General features: G+C 55.5%; 1 protein-coding gene across 8 annotated transcripts in view; it reads left to right on the top strand.

Moving 5' to 3' along the window:
* JADE2 (jade family PHD finger 2) overlaps positions 1-17,543 on the top strand; it is a 50,673-nt gene that overhangs the window by 20,003 nt on the left and 13,127 nt on the right. For 7 of the 8 annotated variants that reach the window (XM_006086587.3, XM_006086586.3, XM_014453905.2 and 4 more), the window contains 6 exons: positions 3,910-4,067; positions 8,731-8,891; positions 9,540-9,751; positions 10,914-11,081; positions 12,457-12,573; positions 13,592-14,056. In XM_006086587.3, the coding sequence (XP_006086649.1) occupies positions 3,910-4,067; positions 8,731-8,891; positions 9,540-9,751; positions 10,914-11,081; positions 12,457-12,573; positions 13,592-14,056 (1,281 nt within the window). The remainder of the gene's footprint in view (positions 1-3,909; positions 4,068-8,730; positions 8,892-9,539; positions 9,752-10,913; positions 11,082-12,456; positions 12,574-13,591; positions 14,057-17,543) is intronic. The other variant, XM_023752157.1, reaches the window with a different exon arrangement.

The following is a 17,543-nucleotide window of genomic DNA, read 5'->3' as shown; positions in this document are numbered from 1 at the left end:
TTTAAGCTTTCTTCATACTGTTTGAAGAAGCTATAATTCACATCTCCTAAGCAGCTCAGCAGAACTTGGTTGCTAGGCAGCAGACCTTTAACAATTTGTCAATTTCTGCCAAAATAGAGAAAAATAGTAAACATTCACATTCTTAGAAAATTGCTTGTTTTCCAGCTTCTAACTTTCTTGCCACAGCAAGGCTTCCAGTTTATCAGTGGCCATTTTATTCTTTATTTAGTTTTCATAAATAATTCAGAAGCAGTTTAAGAGAATAATTGAGCCTTTTTTCAAGCCTCACCTCTGGCAACTCAAAACAAAGATACTTGGTTTACAACTGGGTTGCCATATTTGTGGATGGGTTTTTTTGTTGTTGTTGTTTTAAATATTTTTTATTGATTTCAGAGAGGAAGGGAGAGAGAGAGAGGTAGAAATATCAATCATCAATGATGAGAGAATCATTGATCAGCCACTTCCTACATGCCCCATACTGGGGATAGAGCCTGTAACCTGGGCATGTGCTCTGACCGGGAATCGAACCATAACCTCCTTGTTCATAGGTCGACGCTCAATCACTGAGCCACACTGGCAGTGCTGGACAGGTTTTATATGAATGTACAGAGGCTTCTCTGAAAGGTAGAGTGCTCAGCTGTATGTAGCCTTGGGCAGCACCACAGCAAGGTGGTGGCAGGTCCATGGGAGGTTCTTGAGTCCTTCAGCTTTTGTTAGCACCTAGCATGTGCCAGGCCCTGTGCACTGCTGGGCTCCAACCTGCTGCCCGGCCAGACCTCACTGAGATCACCTTCTCATGGGGAGACATGGCAAGAAACCAGGAGATTCCCATATTGGGGCTATGGGAGTTCAGCGGAAGCCCAGAACCCAGCCTGGGATTGGGGAAGGCTTCCCAGAGCAGATGTGGGCTGAACTGAGACGTTAAGGATGAAGCAGGCCAGCCCCACCTGGGCAAGAGAGAAGAGTGTCCCCGCAGAGTCCTCCCGTGTGCTCTGGAGACTGCATCTGTACAGGCACGGGGCCTGGTATGCCTTGCAGCTTAGTCTGAGGGCAGTTGCAACTTAGTCTGAGGGCAGTTGCAACTTGCAAAAGTCCCCACCTGATTTGCATAGTGGAGTCCTAGCAGAAGCCACTTGGTTTGACCTCAGGTTCACTCAAGGGAATTGACAGCCCTGTGGCCAAAAGGGGCTGTGGGGGAGTGTGGATGATGTCAGAATGGCCTTGGCGTGGGGTACTTTTGCCACTTCCAACATGCGGGACCTTGTCAAGGTTCTTTAACTAGACTGAGTGCCAGGTTTCTCAGCTTGAAAATAGGAATGATGGTAGCTCCTACCTCAGAGTTGGTATAGGGTCTGATAATAAATTAACTCAAGAACAGCTGGTACTGGGCACACAGTACTCTTTACCATTGTGACAGTGCTGCCTTACTGTGCTTACGTGAGTCCTCTGCCCGAAAGGGCCACTGGTGTCCAGCCTGCCACCTGCTCCCTGAGTGACCCAGGACGAAACAGAACTCTGTTGAGATCAGACTCTTCTCTCTCCTGAATCTCCCTGGCCGAGTTGAGCCCAGGACCCCTTCCTGCTTGGAATTCTCAATCCTGGGCCTGTTCCTAGGTCAGGGTCACTTCTCCCCAGCTGGTGTGGCTTGGCACTCTGGCCTCTCCAACTCCAGCTCGGGCAGCACCCTGGTCTTTTGGCTTTGAACCCTGCAGACTAGAGGCTGTGTGTTGCTTTGTTCAGGTTCAACTTTGGATATATCTATGAGATGTCTCACCCTGTTAATGTGGGTTCAAAAAGCACTGCCAGGAGCCAGCTGGGAGCCTCAGATTCATCAGATAATTCCTCAGAGAAGCCCTTTCATTCATTTGCTCAGTCACCTATTATGTGCCAGTCACCATGCACTGAGAATGCAGCAGAGAACAGGACAGGTGTGTCAGGGGAGAGGATGTGAAACAAGCAGCATGAGTGCACCAGTTCAGATGAAGTACTGGGAAGTGAGGCAGGATGCCGGGATAGAAGGTGGCTCTGTCGGGCAGTTGGCGTTCCCTGAGTCAGGATGATCAAGGAAGGAATCCCAGAGGAGGTGGCATTTAAACTATACCACAGGGTGACGGAACAGCAAAAGATTTTAAACACATCCATGCCTCTTTGGAGGGGCTCACAGGGACACTAAGTTCTTGAAGGGTTGCTATCGGGGCAGGAAGATGGACGGTCCAGATGGGCAGCTCCCCTTGGCACCAGGGCTTTGGCTGTCATGCCCTTGGCTTGCCTGGGTTGGGAGAGCTTTGAGGCAGTGATGAATCCACTGTGGGTTCAGTTCACCCACCAGGTCTTGTACTGGCGCCCAGAGGGAAGTAACCCAGCCCCAGCCCTGCTGGGCTTGGCTGAGGCCACAGCTAAGAAAGGCCCCCACAAAAGCACTGAGTACCTGAGTTTGTGTTCTTGTATCAGCTGGTTTACTGCTTGCTAATAAGATATGCAAATCATCAGGGCTGTAAAATCTTCACCACATTCCATCTTCTGTTTAATTAGCATTTAATTGTAATCTCATTTTAATTTTTTCACACTGGCACCCTAATTAAATGTTAGGGTATTCTTCTTAACAATTAAATTATATTGGCAAATAGAATCTTCAAGAAATTTGACCTTTTTCAAGCCAGGGCCCTCTCTGGCTAGATGCAGATGTTAATTAGCTTTCTGAAAGATGCTGCCTCAAACCCCCTTGGTGCACCCATTTCAGTTCTTTTCTTGCTGTTCTGGCCCTAGATTCAAATGAGACACTCACAGCCAGTGACTTGGGCCCCAGTAGGCAGAGGTTACCATGAATGAGTTTGTCATGAGCCTCCGAAAGGCCAGCAGATGCTGACTTTTCCAGGGAGGGGTGGTTTTAAGTTTGGTCTGAGGCCTTGAGCACTCCTTGAAGTGGTTTCTCTTGTCTCGTTGACGCAATCACTTCTTTAACTTATGATTCTCATGTGATGATCACTGGGAAAGTTGGTACCTACATAAGTGACATCGTTTGGAGCTGCCACCAAGTCCCTCAGCAGCCCTTCCTGGGCGGCCACCTGAGGTCAGGTAACCAGGGCACGAGAGTCACTGCCAGTGCCACTGGGGCTGGGCTTAGAGATTGTTTGGGGAGATGGGGGCACAACAGGCAGAAGGTTGGGAAGAACAATTTCCTCAGTGATCAGAGAAAACCAAAGCATGAGTGTGTGTCCACTCAGTGGCCTGGCTCTGAGGGGGCTTGGATGGGCTTGATTGAGAAGGAATCCAACCCCGTCCTCCTGCCCCGTCACACGTAGAGGATGGAACTGGGGAGCCCCTGCTGAACAGGGACCTGGTGTCCTTGTTCTTGAGAGGGCTTCGGGACCCTGACCCATTGGAAGTGTGTCTTTGGGGTTGCCCCAAACCCTACCTCCCCTCAGCTGTTTGCATAAGGTCCTGGCATTTCGTTTGCCCTGGTTGGTGCCCTGCAGTCTTTACATCTCCACTGTGCCTGTAGCACTATGTTTGCAACTACAAACATAATTTTAAGCATTTGACAGAAATTCCCCAGTCACTTAATGGCAGTATGCATTCACAAAGGCCTTTTTTTTTTTTTTTTTGCCTTTCCCAGCCTTTCCTGTTCCCTCTGAGATCCACTCCCATTCATCACTGTCCTTTAACAGGTCAGGACACATATGAATTCAATTTAACACATTTATTGAATATCTGCTGTGTGCAAAGCACTGTGCTGGGTTTAGAGAAGGAAGATGCATTATTGCACTTAGTGCCTTTGTGTTGGCTTCTGACTTTAAGTGAGTGGTAGAAAGCCCACTTGAGTTGTATTTGCCTCTTCCTCCCCTGGCCTGGGGAGCGGACCACCCGGAGGCAGTTTGAAGCCACTCTCACCATCCTTGCTCCCAACAGGTTTTCCGGACAGACTTGATCACAGCGATGAAGATCCCAGATTCATACCAGCTCAGCCCGGATGACTACTACATCCTGGCGGATCCGTGGCGACAGGAATGGGAGAAAGGTGTGCAGGTGCCCGCCGGGGCAGAGGCCATTCCAGAACCCGTGGTGAGGTGAGCCGGGCAGCCCAGGCTAGGGGCTCAGGTAGGGGAAGAAGGGGGGGCTAGGACCCCACATGGGACCCACCAGTCCTGGGCTTCCTTGCTAGCCTAGCTTTATTTTGTCTTAGATTATTTTGGCCCATAAACCATTGAAATATTCCAGAAATACTAGCAGTTTACCTTTGAGACTAACATCTTGAGCTTGGGCTCAGCTGTGGAGCCAGACAGCCTAGGTTCAAATGGCCATTCATAGTCAGTATGATGTTGGGCCAGAAATACAATCTCCCTGGGCCTCAAGTTTCCTTGTCTGTGAAATGGGAATGACAATAATATTTACCTCCTACTTAGTGGTGGAGTTGATGTAGGGAAATGATGCCTGAAAGGCATTTGGCACAGGGTCTGGCACACAAGTATTCAGTAACAACTGGCCCGGATTAGCTTGATGTCGATCCAAAGTAGGTCCCACAAGCACGTCTTAATCAGGGAAATCTGCAGACTTTTAATGACTCCTTAAGACAGGGATAAGCCATGCTCTTGACTTCTTAAACCTTTGTAAGGAGTTCTTAGTCGGAGGGATGCTCAGGAGGCAGCTGCTGTGACCAGCCTCTGAGGAGGCCCCCTGCCAGGGCTGAGTCCCCTGGGCTTGTGGGTCAGCGAGACCCCTGGTGCTCTTGTCAGGAGGTGGCCTCATGGCCATGGGCCATGCCTCCAGCAACAGAGGTCAGCCAAGTGCTTCTTTCTGTAGCCTGGGAAACCCTCCAAGTCATGCCTTGGGGCAGAGGGGCCTGCTGTCCTGCCCTCCCCCACCCACCAGCTCGCCAGGGTTGGACAGCTTGTGTCATTAGCAGTCCACTCCTGGCCTTGGCAGCCCCCGAGCTCTTGCTCAGGCCCATTTGACCGGGCCTGGGGCAAAGATCACAGCTGTCACCTCCCATGACATTGGCACTGCTGCTTTCTGGCAGCCACACCCATGACTGGCTCACAGACACCCAATGCCCTCTTGGTGCCAGGCCTGTGCTGGGCATGGATTATAGAGGCAACGCTAATCCCTGCGCAGGTGCTCTCAGTCAGGATTGGGTACTGGGCAGGGCTCATCCTCCTGTGGCTCCTGAGGGCTGAGTGCCTACCAGCACTGGTCTGGGGCCTTTGAGAATCAGGGAGCCCCAGGTTCTCTGGGAGACACACATGAGACTTGTAGGAAAGGACTTATTCTCCACATCCCCTGCCCAGGCCCAAAAATGTGGGGCAGGCTCCTGGCCAGTTTCACACCCTCACCTCTGCAGACAAGAACTGCCACTGCCCTTTTGAGCCTGTTTCTCCTCTGTCAAATGGAGCTAAAAACAGTACCTGCCTGGTGGTGTGCTGGTGAGGCCTGAATGAGAAAACATGGGCCAGGAGCCCAGGGTAATGAGCGGGGGCACCAGCTGGGTGGAAAGAGGTGAGTCCTGATGAGGCTCAGCCCAGCAGTCTGCCCCTCTCCTTGATGTCAGTGTCAGGTGGTTCGGGAAGCATCGCTGGCCTGGGTAATTAACTGCAGATGCTTCCACACCAGTAGCTTGGCTTCAGCCTGCCTTATCTGTTGACATCAAGAGGAGAGCACGTGTTCAGGCAATTCTGGCTCTGCTGGGTGCATTCCCCACATATGCATGTGCTGTAAGCTGACAGGAGCCAGGCAGCCTGGCCTGGCCATGCTCTTTGAAGAGGATAGACTGCAGGCAGGGAAGGGTGTGCTTCTTGGAGAGATCTCCATGCCTCTTCTTCCCATGTCTCCCTCCACCTTCTTCAGCACCTCCTCCCGCACGGCCCTTGTCTGGAGGCCAGCGTGGCAGCCACTATAAGTCAAAATTCTTATAGGAACTCTCTTTCTGAGAACTTGCTGTGCTGAGCCTGTTATGTTCATCTTCTCACTTAATTATCATATTAGCCCTATAAAGTACATATTACTGTCCCCATTTTATAGATGAGGAAGTTGGGAAATTCTGGGGAATTCCCTGCATGAGTGTCAGGGCCTAGTGGGCTGGGCCAAGAAATCGCAGGCCCTGGGAACAAGCCCTGGGTCACCCCCGTGAGGCCCAGAGAGAGCCTGTGCCCTGACCACCCTGCGTGTTGGTTCTGACTGCCCTCCCTGGCTGCTCCCCCGGCCCCTCTGTCTCTGCCTCCTTCCCCCGTCTTCCCCGGCCCTTGGGCAGGTCTGCCCACCGCATGGTCTGAAATGTATCTGGGTGATGAGAATCTGTCTTGCCCCCAGATCAGGCCCTGAGTGAGGGCTTACCCTGCTCCCTCAGTGTGTCCAAAAGACTCAGCCCCAGGCCGAACCACCCTCTGGTGTCTGTTTGGTCTTTTGGAGTAGAGACCCCGCCCCTCTCCCGGATCCCAGCGCAGCCGCCCATCTCCTCCCAGCTGACCTCAGTACAGCTGGCTGCGGCTGAGACCGAGACCTGGCCTAGGGTCAGGCTGGTCCATGCCTGGTGCGAGAGCTTCCTCCTTAGCTAGAGCCAGAAGAGGCCGAACGGATGAAGGTGAGGCCCAGGAAGCACAGGAAATGCCTTTCTGATGAGCCTCTTAACCCCAGCTTCCCAGAGAAAGGAATGTGATTCTGGCCCCAAGAGCTCTGGCCAGGTGGCAACTGCCTGAGCATAAGGTGTGGGCAGTTTATGCTGGTAGGTGGTGGGCCTTTGGGCAAAAGTTATCCAAAACCCCGACTAAGCATATGCTGGGGGGCACAAACAAAGCAAGGTCATGACAGAAATCAGCCTGTGTTTTTAAAAGACTGTATTAATTCAAATCAGAGCCTCATGAGGAAAGGCGTAATTTTTGTAGGACTAAGAGTGTTCATCTTGCTTCTATTTTGGGGGCCCGGCCGGCATGGCTCAGTGGTTGAGCATTGATCTATGAACCCAGAGGTCACGGGCTTGATTCCTGGTCAGGGCACATGCCCAGGTTATGGGCTCGGTCCCCCTGGGAGGTGTGCAGGAGGGAGCCAGTCAATGATTCTCTCTCATCATTGATGTTTCTGTCTCTCTCCCTCCCTTCCTCACTGAAATCAATAAAAATATATTAAAAAAAAAAAAGAAATGACCTTTTGGGGGAACTAGGGGAGTTGTGCTAGCATCATAATCATCATCATCACCCAAAGCTGTCCTTAATCTGGGCCTCTGTGTGGAAAGGTGGCACCAAGCCCTTTCACTTTCCCCTTGCCCCCCTCAACTGCCTCTGGGCTTCCCCCCTGGTCTGGAGGCCATTCTGCCTCCTGTCTCCTTCATCCTTCCTGCCTCTTGCTGACACCGGGGCATTTCCTGGAGTCCGGGGCCCTGCCCTCTCCTGTCTGCTCTGAGTCACAGCCCCTGGCAGCCCTGTCTCCAACCCCAGGAGGCCTCCTGGGCAAGTGAGAGGCCTCTCAGCCCCGCAGGCAGGGCTGGCCAGACAGAGGCCAGGCTCCACAGCAATAACCATGGCAACCAGTGGGGGGTGGGAAAAGCTGGCATTTTGAACTGGTACCAGGAACTGAGGGGCAGCACATGCTGAACCAAGAGGGCACGTGTGCCCTCCCAAGGCAAAAAGCGCTCTATTCCATTTCAGAAGGAGCAAAGTGATGTCCAGAGGTCTTAAAACACACACTCACACAGGAAGGGCTTACTGTGTGCCAGGCACTGTTCTAGGAGCTTTACAGGTTTTCATGCATTTCCTCTTCACACCAACCATAGAAGGTAAATACTATTCTTATTAGCCCATTGTCCGGATGAGGTCACTGGGGCACAGAGAAGTTAAGTGGCTTGCCCAGAAGTACCCACTACGTGGGGCAGCAGGGCTTTGAGTCCCCACTCTGCAGCCAGGGCCCTTCCAAGCTGCCTCAGCGGCAGCACCACGCCTGAGGGAGGGTTTACTGGAGTGTGATCTGGGACTGTAGTAGGTGCATCTTAGTATCCAGGGGAGGCAGTGTCCTCTTGGGGTGAGGGGAGCACCGTAGACAGAGACTCGCTGCTCAGGGAACATTCTTTTGAGGGGGAAGGGCAAGGTGTGTGGACAACACTGCTCTCGTGGCAGTAGACCTTTTTTATGTGGGAAGGGCCACCCTGGGTGGCAATAATGTAGCCAGAGAGGACTCCTCTTCACCCAGAGGAAAGCTGGCCTCAGTTCTTCTCAGGTTGTTGGTGAAGGAGGAACCAGGGCTGTGAGGGCCTGGGGACAATCCTGGCCTCTCCGCAGCCTCGAGGGCTGTGCTGACGGACCTGGAGCCCACCCGGCTCTGTTCCACGTGTCCCAGAGTGGCTGGCACGGGAAGTTGCCAAGGACAGCACTTGGAAGGCCTCCTACGGGCCGGGGCAGGGCAGATCCAGATCCTGGGGCTTTAGCTAAGGCCCAGGTGCCCGCTCTGAGCAGAATGGAGGTGTATGGATGGATGTGCAAGGGCTGTGGGTCAGCCCCGGCTCTCATCCTCCACTCTGCCCACAGCCCTTTGTTTGCCTCCCTGCTTGCTCGTAGTCATCTGAGGCTGCAGGGTGGGCAGGCGGGAGAAGGAAGCATAAGAAGGGAGTGAAGTGTGGGCACTGCTTGGATCCAAGTCTCACTAGGTCCTCAGCTGGGCTGGCCAACTCACCAGATGCCTCCAGACCCAGCAAGGGTGGCAGGCTGAGGGTCCTTCCCCTCATGACACCACCCCCTCTTGATTTCCTAGGATCCTCCCGCCGCTGGAAGGCCCCCCTTCCCAGGTGTCCCCTAGCAGCTCCGAACTTGGCGAGGGCTCCCAGCCTGATTGGCCAGGGGGCAGCCGCTATGACCTGGACGAGATTGACGCCTACTGGCTGGAGCTCATCAACTTGGAGCTCAAGGAGATGGGTAGGTGACCTGCCAGGCTGAGAATGGGACCGGGGGAAGGCCAGGCAGGGCTTTCTTCTGAATCCCAGCATCCTCACCCTCAGAAGGACAGTAGCCACGACTGGGCTTTTGCACTGAATGGATCTGGGGTGACAGTCCCTGCAGCATTACCGATTGGAGAATTTGTTGGTGTCTCTGTGCCTGTCTCTGTAGCTGTCAGGTGAGGGTGATACTAGCATGTAATTGACAGTTCTTGGGAATAGGGTTAGTCAGCGTGACTGTTACATGAAGAGTGAGTATGGACTTCCCGGCTGGAGTCCACCAACATGTGTCAGGGCCAGCTCTGTCATATTCAGCCACCTTCAGAGGTCCCCCATTCACACAGCGCAAGCCGTGGACTCCCCATGGAGCCAGCCGCATCCCAGAGATGCTGTCTGCGTGTACACTTCATGTGTGTGGTTGCAGGCAGGCTGTCTAGAGTCAGAACACCACGACAGGCCCCAGGGCCTTTGAGATCGGATGGTCCAGCCCATTCAGTTTTCAGACAATGGAGCTGAGGCCCACGACAGCCCACCTGTTTTCCCAGGTCACACCAGATGAATGGAAGCCCTCCCGTCCATCTGCCCTGAAAAGCCGCACTTCTCACTCCCTCCCCTGTTGTCCTCACAGAGAGGCCAGCGCTGGACGAGCTGACCCTGGAGCGTGTGCTGGAGGAGCTGGAGACACTGTGCCACCAGAACATGGCGCGGGCCATTGAGACGCAGGAGGGGCTGGGCATCGAGTATGATGAGGACGTCGTCTGTGACGTGTGCCGCTCTCCCGAGGGCGAAGACGGCAACGAGATGGTCTTCTGTGACAAGTGCAACGTCTGCGTGCACCAGGTGGCCAGCCCCCCAAAGGTCCCTATCCGCACTGTGTCCTCACACGCAGCCCGGCGGGCCCCTGCCTGGAGCTGGTCATCCTGACTGGGAGTGTAGCAGCACTGTGGGCACAGGCTTCTGGGAAGAAGGGCAAGGTGGGAGGAAGGGACTGGCATGATTGTCCTGTGGCACCGGGCCAGCTCCGTCAGCCAGACCTGAGTAAAGGCCCGTTGGATGACCTTTCTGTCCTGCCTGGCAGACTCCCCACTGAGCACACGGCCCCTGCCTTCCTCCTCTGCTCCTTACCATCCTGCACTACAAAGGGGCCGCTCAGTGTAGTGGTTGAGAGCAGAGCCTGGAGCCGGGCTGCCTAGTTTCAAATTGTGGCTCTGCCCTTTACAAGCTCTGTGGTTTAGAGCGAGTTTCTTAACCTCTCTGGACCTCTCCCCTCAACTGTACATAAGATTAAGTTGTAGAAAGGTCTGAGTTATTGGCTTCGAATAGTATCCTAAGGGCTCTAAGTGTTTGTTACCATTGTTGATATAAACTGGGTCTGGCCTGACCAGGCCCACCCCTTGGACCTTGGGCATCCCTGGGCTGTTTGCAGACCTGACTGGAACACAGTGGACCCACTCGGGCTCTGACTTTGATGCCCGCCTGCCCTCCCCCACACACACCGCTGCTGGACTGTCTCCTGGGAACTCAGAGAGGCCTCCCCTGGAGGGCGGGTAGGAGGCAGTACACCCCATTCACCCACACCCCTTATACTCAGCAGCTCTTAGGTTCATGAACCCTCAGCATGACTAAGAGGACCCCCTTCACAGATGCCTGTGAAAAAAGATGGAAGGTCTGCTCCTTGTCCTCAGGCAGTATACACACCAAAACACACTCAGCTGAAGGCAGCGTGGACACTTCTGAGGCCCCTCACAGGTTAGGACCCTCTGGCTAAAGGGACAGTCCTCCCAGCAGAGGGCAGACATGAGCCCTTCCACAGAGGACTGAAATGGTGACTTCTCGCACACAACACAGACAAGTCCTCAGGGGGTCTCCTTGCCAGAGCCTGGTAGCAGGGTAGCTTTGTAGCTCCCAGCCCGGGTGGGGGCTGGGACATTCACAGCCGACTCCTGACCAGGTGCAGATTGACCAATGCCTCTGACCTGTGACCACCCTGCTCTCTTCCCAGGCCTGCTATGGGATCCTCAAGGTGCCCACAGGCAGCTGGCTGTGCCGGACGTGTGCCCTGGGTGTCCAGCCAAAGTGCCTGCTCTGCCCCAAGCGAGGAGGAGCCTTGAAGCCGACCAGAAGTGGGACCAAGTGGGTGCACGTCAGCTGCGCTCTGTGGATTCCTGAGGTGGGCAGGTGGGGCGGGGGCGGCCCCGGGGAAGTGGGTCTGCATGGAACTCAGAACTCAGGGGGCAGAGCACTGGGAAAGGAGGGTGATGAGCCACAGAACATGGGATCTCAGGTGTTGAGCCTGGAGAACACTGGGGCTCCCAGGGAACTTTGCTATGGACTTGGTCAGAACTCAGGTGGTGGTTTCCAGGGGAAATGGACCCTGGGAATCCAGTGGTAGGTCTGAGAGCTGGACAAAAGTCAGGCAGCTGACAGGAAAGCAGGTTGTGGGTCCGCCCCCATTGAGGCAGTGGTTCCAACCAAAGCCAAGCTGTCTTAGAAGTAAGCCAGGTGACCTGAAAGGAAATTGGGTGGAAGCCTAATTGAAAGTCGGGTAGTGGGCCTGCTGCTGGGGCTGTGGCTAGATAGAGGGGTGTCCTGGGTCTGAGTCTAGGTGGGGAGGGACCGTGGATTTACAGACTAGGTCCACAGTGAGATCGCAGAGGCCCTGGCCTCCCAGAGGGCATCCCATTTTATTTGAAACAGGAAATGCTGAAATCTCCTGGAGTTTCAGCCCCGGCCCTGTTATGTGCCATGACCAGAATGGGACCTCACTCCGATGCTGCCATGCCCGGAAGCAAGCCAGGTGGCCCTCACCTTCCTGGGCTCCAAGTCTGAAGGACCTTGCTGAGACCCACCTCGCAGGCTTCTGTGATAATGGTGGTTGTGTCAGCAGTGGTCACTTGCTTCCACTGAGTATGCCCTGGGACAGAGAACCAGCAAGGACCCCACCTTGGGAGCCCTTTGGTTTAGGACTTCTGGGCAGGGGCTCTTCCATCCTTAGGCATGGGCGGCGGGTGCGGGGGGGAGGCTGTGCCCAGGAGATGTGGACATGGGTATAGTCCCCATAGGAGAGACAGGAGGGCCTAAACAAGGGCCCTGGAAGGCCTCCAAGAAGAGATGCTACCCCAACCCTGAGACCATTACTTGTTGCCCAGAAAAATAAAATAAAGACAAATTATGATAAGAACTCGGAAGATGCTATTGCCAAAGGGCTGAGGTACAGAAGAGAGGGGACCTTGCATGTACTCATTTAGACACACACACTCTGAAGCATCTCTGTCTCAAGGGCCACACAGTTGTAGGCACACACACTCAGTTACACTACTGATGTGCACCGTCTCACACAGTCACAAACAATGTGAGACTTGTCGCAGGTGAGCCCACACTCACCCACTGGTCAGCTTGGGACAGTCAGGAAGGACTGGGGATTCTGGGGCTCTCCCATTGTCCTGTCTGCCTCCCACCTGTGTCAGCAGACAGCCCCCCATTTGGGGATCCTTGGGGCAGGCTGAGGACAAGAGGCCTGATGTAGCTCCCTGTGTCCTGCCCAGGTCAGCATCGGCTGCCCCGAGAAGATGGAGCCCATCACCAAGATCTCCCATATCCCAGCCAGCCGCTGGGCTCTGTCCTGCAGCCTGTGCAAGGAGTGCACGGGCACCTGCATCCAGGTACATGGCCACTTCACCTCGCTGCTGCCCGGGAGCCCATGCAGGAGCCAGGTGCCACCCCCTCCACCTGTCTGTAGTGGTGCTACAGACAGAGCCACTAATGGGCCAAGGAAGCCTGAGACGGGGAGCAGTCAGAACCCCACGTGGGGGGCATTCCTCTAGGCATAGGGGGCAGGCCTGGGAGCCAAGGCTTACCATCCCATTGGAGTGCTGAGGACTTTGACTTATTAAGCTCAAGACCAGGTTTCTTTGTGCTTAATAAATACATTGACCTGGCTTCTGGCATCAAGCATGACATGTAGCAGGCGTGGGAATCAGTTAGGCTCTTGCCACACGGGGCAGGGCTGCAGCAGTCCATTGACAGCAGTGGTTCCCAAATCCTAGTGTGATCCTTGTTACCCGAGGGCTTGTTAAAACACAGATGGCTGGGGTGGGGCTGAGAATTTGCATTTCTAGCAAGTTCCCAGGTGATACTACTGCTACTGGCCTATAGGCTGGGAGGTAGGGACATCCTGTCTCTCCAGGAACAGTTGTCATTGCAAACCTAGCTGTGCCTCTGCCCATTTGTACGGCTTTCAGATGGCTTGTGAGTGCAGCGGAAATGGCCACTCATAGTGGGATGGGTTATCGCTGAGACAGTTATCAGCTGCCCACGACCATCATCCCAGGCTGGGAGGGAGGGGCAGGTGCTGCCTGGGCAAGAGAAGGAAAGGGTCCAAGTGCAGTCCCTCTTCCCAGAGGACAAAGGAGGTACAGCTCCCCTGACGTTGCAGGAGCAGAGGAGGCAGGGACTCCTCACCAGTCTCTTTCGATGCCTCTGATTCCAAAGTCATTTTGCCCACACAGGCATGCAGCTTGCCCCCAGAGGGGTTGTCCAGTCGAGTGTTAGGAGCCCATGCCATTTTATTTAGGGTCTCACCGCATTCTTCGTTCTCAGGACCCTGGGGGATGCCCACATCCTTCTTACCTCCCATCAGGGATCCCCCCATGTCTGACACTGCACTTGCTGTCCCTCCAGTGTTCCATGCCTTCCTGCATCACGGCATTCCACGTCACATGCGCCTTTGACCATGGCCTAGAAATGCGGACTATATTAGCAGACAACGACGAGGTCAAGTTCAAGTCATTCTGCCAGGAGCACAGTGACGGGGGCCCGAGGGTTGAGCCCACATCGGAGCCGGTGGAGCCCAGCCCGGCCGGCGAGGACCTGGAGAAGGTGACTCTGCGCAAGCAGCGACTGCAGCAGCTGGAGGAGGACTTCTATGAGCTGGTGGAGCCGGCCGAGGTGGCTGAGCGCCTGGACCTGGCCGAGGCGCTGGTCGATTTCATCTACCAGTACTGGAAGCTGAAGAGGAAAGCCAATGCCAACCAACCGCTGCTGACCCCCAAGACCGACGAGGTGGACAACCTGGCCCAGCAGGAGCAGGACGTCCTGTACCGCCGCCTGAAGCTCTTCACACACCTGCGGCAGGACTTGGAGAGGGTGAGTGCTCCTGCCGCCCCCTGCCCGCAGGCCACTGCTCACTGCCCCGGAGCAGCTGTGGCTCACCAGGGCTCACACTGTGACCTCTGGCCCAGGGGCTGAGGGCCTCCAGGTCTCATACAGGGAGGAGGTTACTGACTTTGTAGAACAGGGAAGGATCCAGCTCTTGGGTCTGAGTCCCTCTGGTCCCAACCCTTTGGAAGGCCTGGTGAAGGGTCATGAGGCTGGAGACACTGGAGCGGGGGCAAGGACCCAGGCTTCCAGCTCCCCTGGCTTCCGGCCCCTGTGTGGCCTCTGTGAGCCCTGCCCGGGTGCAGCACACAAGCTCCTGCTTAGAGTCAGAGGCAGGGGAGGAACTGGGAATGTCGAGTGAGCTGAACCAGCCCAACAAGTATGTGCTAGGCCAGGGCAAGGAAGACAGGTGTGACTATGGCTCCCCGGGGTGCCGGACAGAAGAAATGGAGTGAGCAGAGGGGTGAGGGTGGGCTCACCTCTGTGGAGTGAAAGGATGTTGGGTGGGCCGAAGTGTCTAGAAGTTACAGAAGGCTTTTAAGCAGGGACTGCCCTGCTGTGACTTCCACTTCCAAACACTCACCGAGGGGGAATCTGAGGGCCTGGAGGGAGTGGGCGGGTTGGCTAAACACCCCCTTTTCCCCCCAGCTGTGAGCTGAGAGACTGGTGATCTTGGCTTGGTCCAGGATGGTAGCTTTGGGGGCTGAGTGAGATGACAAAGGGGTACAGACGCTGTGGTTTAGGGCTGAGCTATAGAGGTATAGAGGTTGGGGAGGAGCAAGAGCATGGAAGACCCTACAACCTCTAATCCCTCCTACTCGCCCCAGAGGAAGTGAGGGGGTCCTTGAACATGGCTTTCTGGCACCCTTCCACCTGCAGCTAATGAAGTGCCACCCGAGTTGGGGGCAACCCCAGGAGGAAACAGGATGTTCTGGTCCTTGGGTCAGTCCTCTGAATCCCAGGTGCTGGTCTGGCACCCTGTGTGGGACATTCAGTTCAGGGTCCCAGACCACATGGGATGGTGACCAGTGTCCTGCACAGCAGACACACTTGCCCACCCTTCCCCAGGTCGTGTCAGGAAACGCACACAGCAGCTAGAGGGCCTGTGTGGCCTGAAGCAGTGGCTCCGTTGGCAAGTCTATAAAATGGGTAGAGCAACTCCACAGGTGTTGTGCTGTGGGGGAGGCGGGAGCGGGCATGAGGTGGAGGCTCTGAAACTGGACTGGACTTCTCCACGTTCGGCCCACTCATCTGCCCTTTCGCACGGTCAAAGGGAAACGACCCTGTTGGCCTTGGAGGGAGGGAGCTTTCTGCCTGACAACCAGTCTGCCACCAGGTCAGAAGGGAGAGGTGTGCAGGGGGTGGCACCAAATGTCCCTGGTTCCAGCAGGGCAGAGGGCAAGGCCACCCACATTGCAGTCACCACTGCCTGGGCAGCCTCGCCTCCTGCCTCTTGTGGCAGCGCCGTCAGGTACAAACCCTTCAGAGCTACTGCCAGGGTTGTCCTAGGCCACCCGCAGGTCTCCAGTGCAAACACGCTGCTTTCACTCCTGCGGTCCCATCAGATCGAGCTCTCTGGTCTGTGCTGGTCAGCCCTGTGTCTGGCCCTGGCTAGGCTGTGTGGGGAGGCCAGCGGGTAGGCTCACTGATTTCATCCTAGAATAAGGTGGGTACTCTCAGCCCCAATGAGCAGGTGAGGAACCTGGGGCTCCGAGAGGTGAAGTGACAGGAAGCCTCAGAGGACCGTGTGTGTTCCAAGAGTTGGATTTAGACCTGAATAGGGGAGGGGTTTGTCAGAAAGAGGGTTGTTGGCTCATTTTCTCTTCTGTATATGTCCTGAGCAAAGGCATCCTCTTATGGGCAAAAGCATCCTCTATCAGTCCCTGAACTCCCTACCACCCCCACCCTGTTAGCTGGTACAGGTGCTCCGAGGGTCAACCTTGCCAAGGGTTAGGGTGCCAGCTCTGGGGCAACAAGAGCTGCCACACGGATCCCTCTGGTGGGGGGACAGAGTCCTTCAGAGTCAGCCCACTCTTCCTCCAGGAAAGGGAGGCAGGCCCGGCTTTCATCTCTGAAGCTTCTTAGGGCTCAGGAGGCCTGTCAAAATGCTGCTTCTCCAGCTGGCAGCAAAGTGAGGGTGTGCAAGCCATGCGCCAGGTCGACCCCCTCCAGGTCCAGCCTCAGTGCCTTTCACAGCCACGCGTGGGTGACTGAAGTAAGTGAATAAAGCCGAGCACTGTGCCGCAGGGGAGGCTTTCTGGAAAGACCCATGAATGCTGGTGGCGTGGCCAGTGGGTCCAGCCTCTGCCCATGGCCCAGTGCTGACGGCCGAGCGTATCCAGCCTGTGACTGCGCACAGGCCAGCTTGGGCTGGAGCCATCAAGAGGTCGAAACCTTGGGCAGCCAGGGTTGGCATCCAGTCCAGCGCTTCTCAGCTCGGTGTCTTCTGAGTTTCAGTTTCCACTTCTCGGAGTTTTAGTTTCCTTGTCTATCGAATGGGATAAGGATCACACTAACCTTAGGGGTCCCCGTGAAGACGGAGGACAGAGCTTAGCACAGTGCCCTCCTTGTTGGTGGTGGTGATCATCGCTGCTCTGGCTTGTAGAGGGGTGGCCGGCCTGCAGGGTGGGGGCTCCATGGAGAATTGAAAGGTAGGCCCAGTGCCTGGGACCACAGGGCATCCTCCCTGGTTGATTTGCCCCCAAGGCCAGGAAGGAGTTTTGCTGAGAGAAGCAAGAGCTGGGCCGTGCTGCCGCCACCATGGAAGATGTGCTTTTCTAACATTGTAGCCACAGGCCTCAGCCCTGGTAGGCAGCTCGGGAAGGCGTGGCCACTGCAGCCTCCCAGAGCTATTCACAGTTGACAGAAACATTGCAGCACCGGCAATGAGCAAGTGCGCTGGTGTCCCCTAGCAACCGAGGAGGCAGTTCCGGCTGTGAGGGCTCTGCTGCCTGTGGGCCTGGATCTGGTTACCAGGGGTTTACTCGAGAGCCTGGCCTGGCCTGAGTGGGGCTCGGCGGGCAGGGGCGGCTCTCAGACACACCCCCCAGCGGAGGATAATAGTGAAGGAACCCCTCCCCCAGGCCTCGTTTCCCATGGCTCTCCCCAGAGAAAAAGACCCTGCACCTGCCTCCTTGTCACCGGTCACTCCCCACTCACTGTGTCCTCAGTGCCTGGATTGCGGTCTGCTTGGCCGCCCCTGAAGCAGCCTTGGCCTCCAGCACTCGGGCTCCTCAATCCCTGCATCTCCCATCTCTGGGACTTTCTGACCCATTAGTGCCCCCGTCCCACTCAAACCCTGTCACCGCCTCCAAATCCCCACATCCCCCTCCTTAACCACAGCCTCCTGTTCTCCCTGCTCAGTTGCCTCCCAGGCCCTCTACCCTTCACTGTCCCTTATTTTCTTCATTGACATTAGCTCGCTGCCTGTCCTCTTGCCCCTATATGGAGGCCACACCCCTGCCAGAGCCTCCTC

Source organism: Myotis lucifugus, unplaced genomic scaffold, assembly GCF_000147115.1.
Source record: "Myotis lucifugus unplaced genomic scaffold, Myoluc2.0 scaffold_28, whole genome shotgun sequence".
In the NCBI taxonomy this organism is placed as follows: Eukaryota; Metazoa; Chordata; class Mammalia; order Chiroptera; family Vespertilionidae; genus Myotis; species Myotis lucifugus.
The sequence above is the reverse complement of the archived record's forward strand: the minus strand, read 5'-3'. Positions and strand labels throughout refer to the sequence as shown.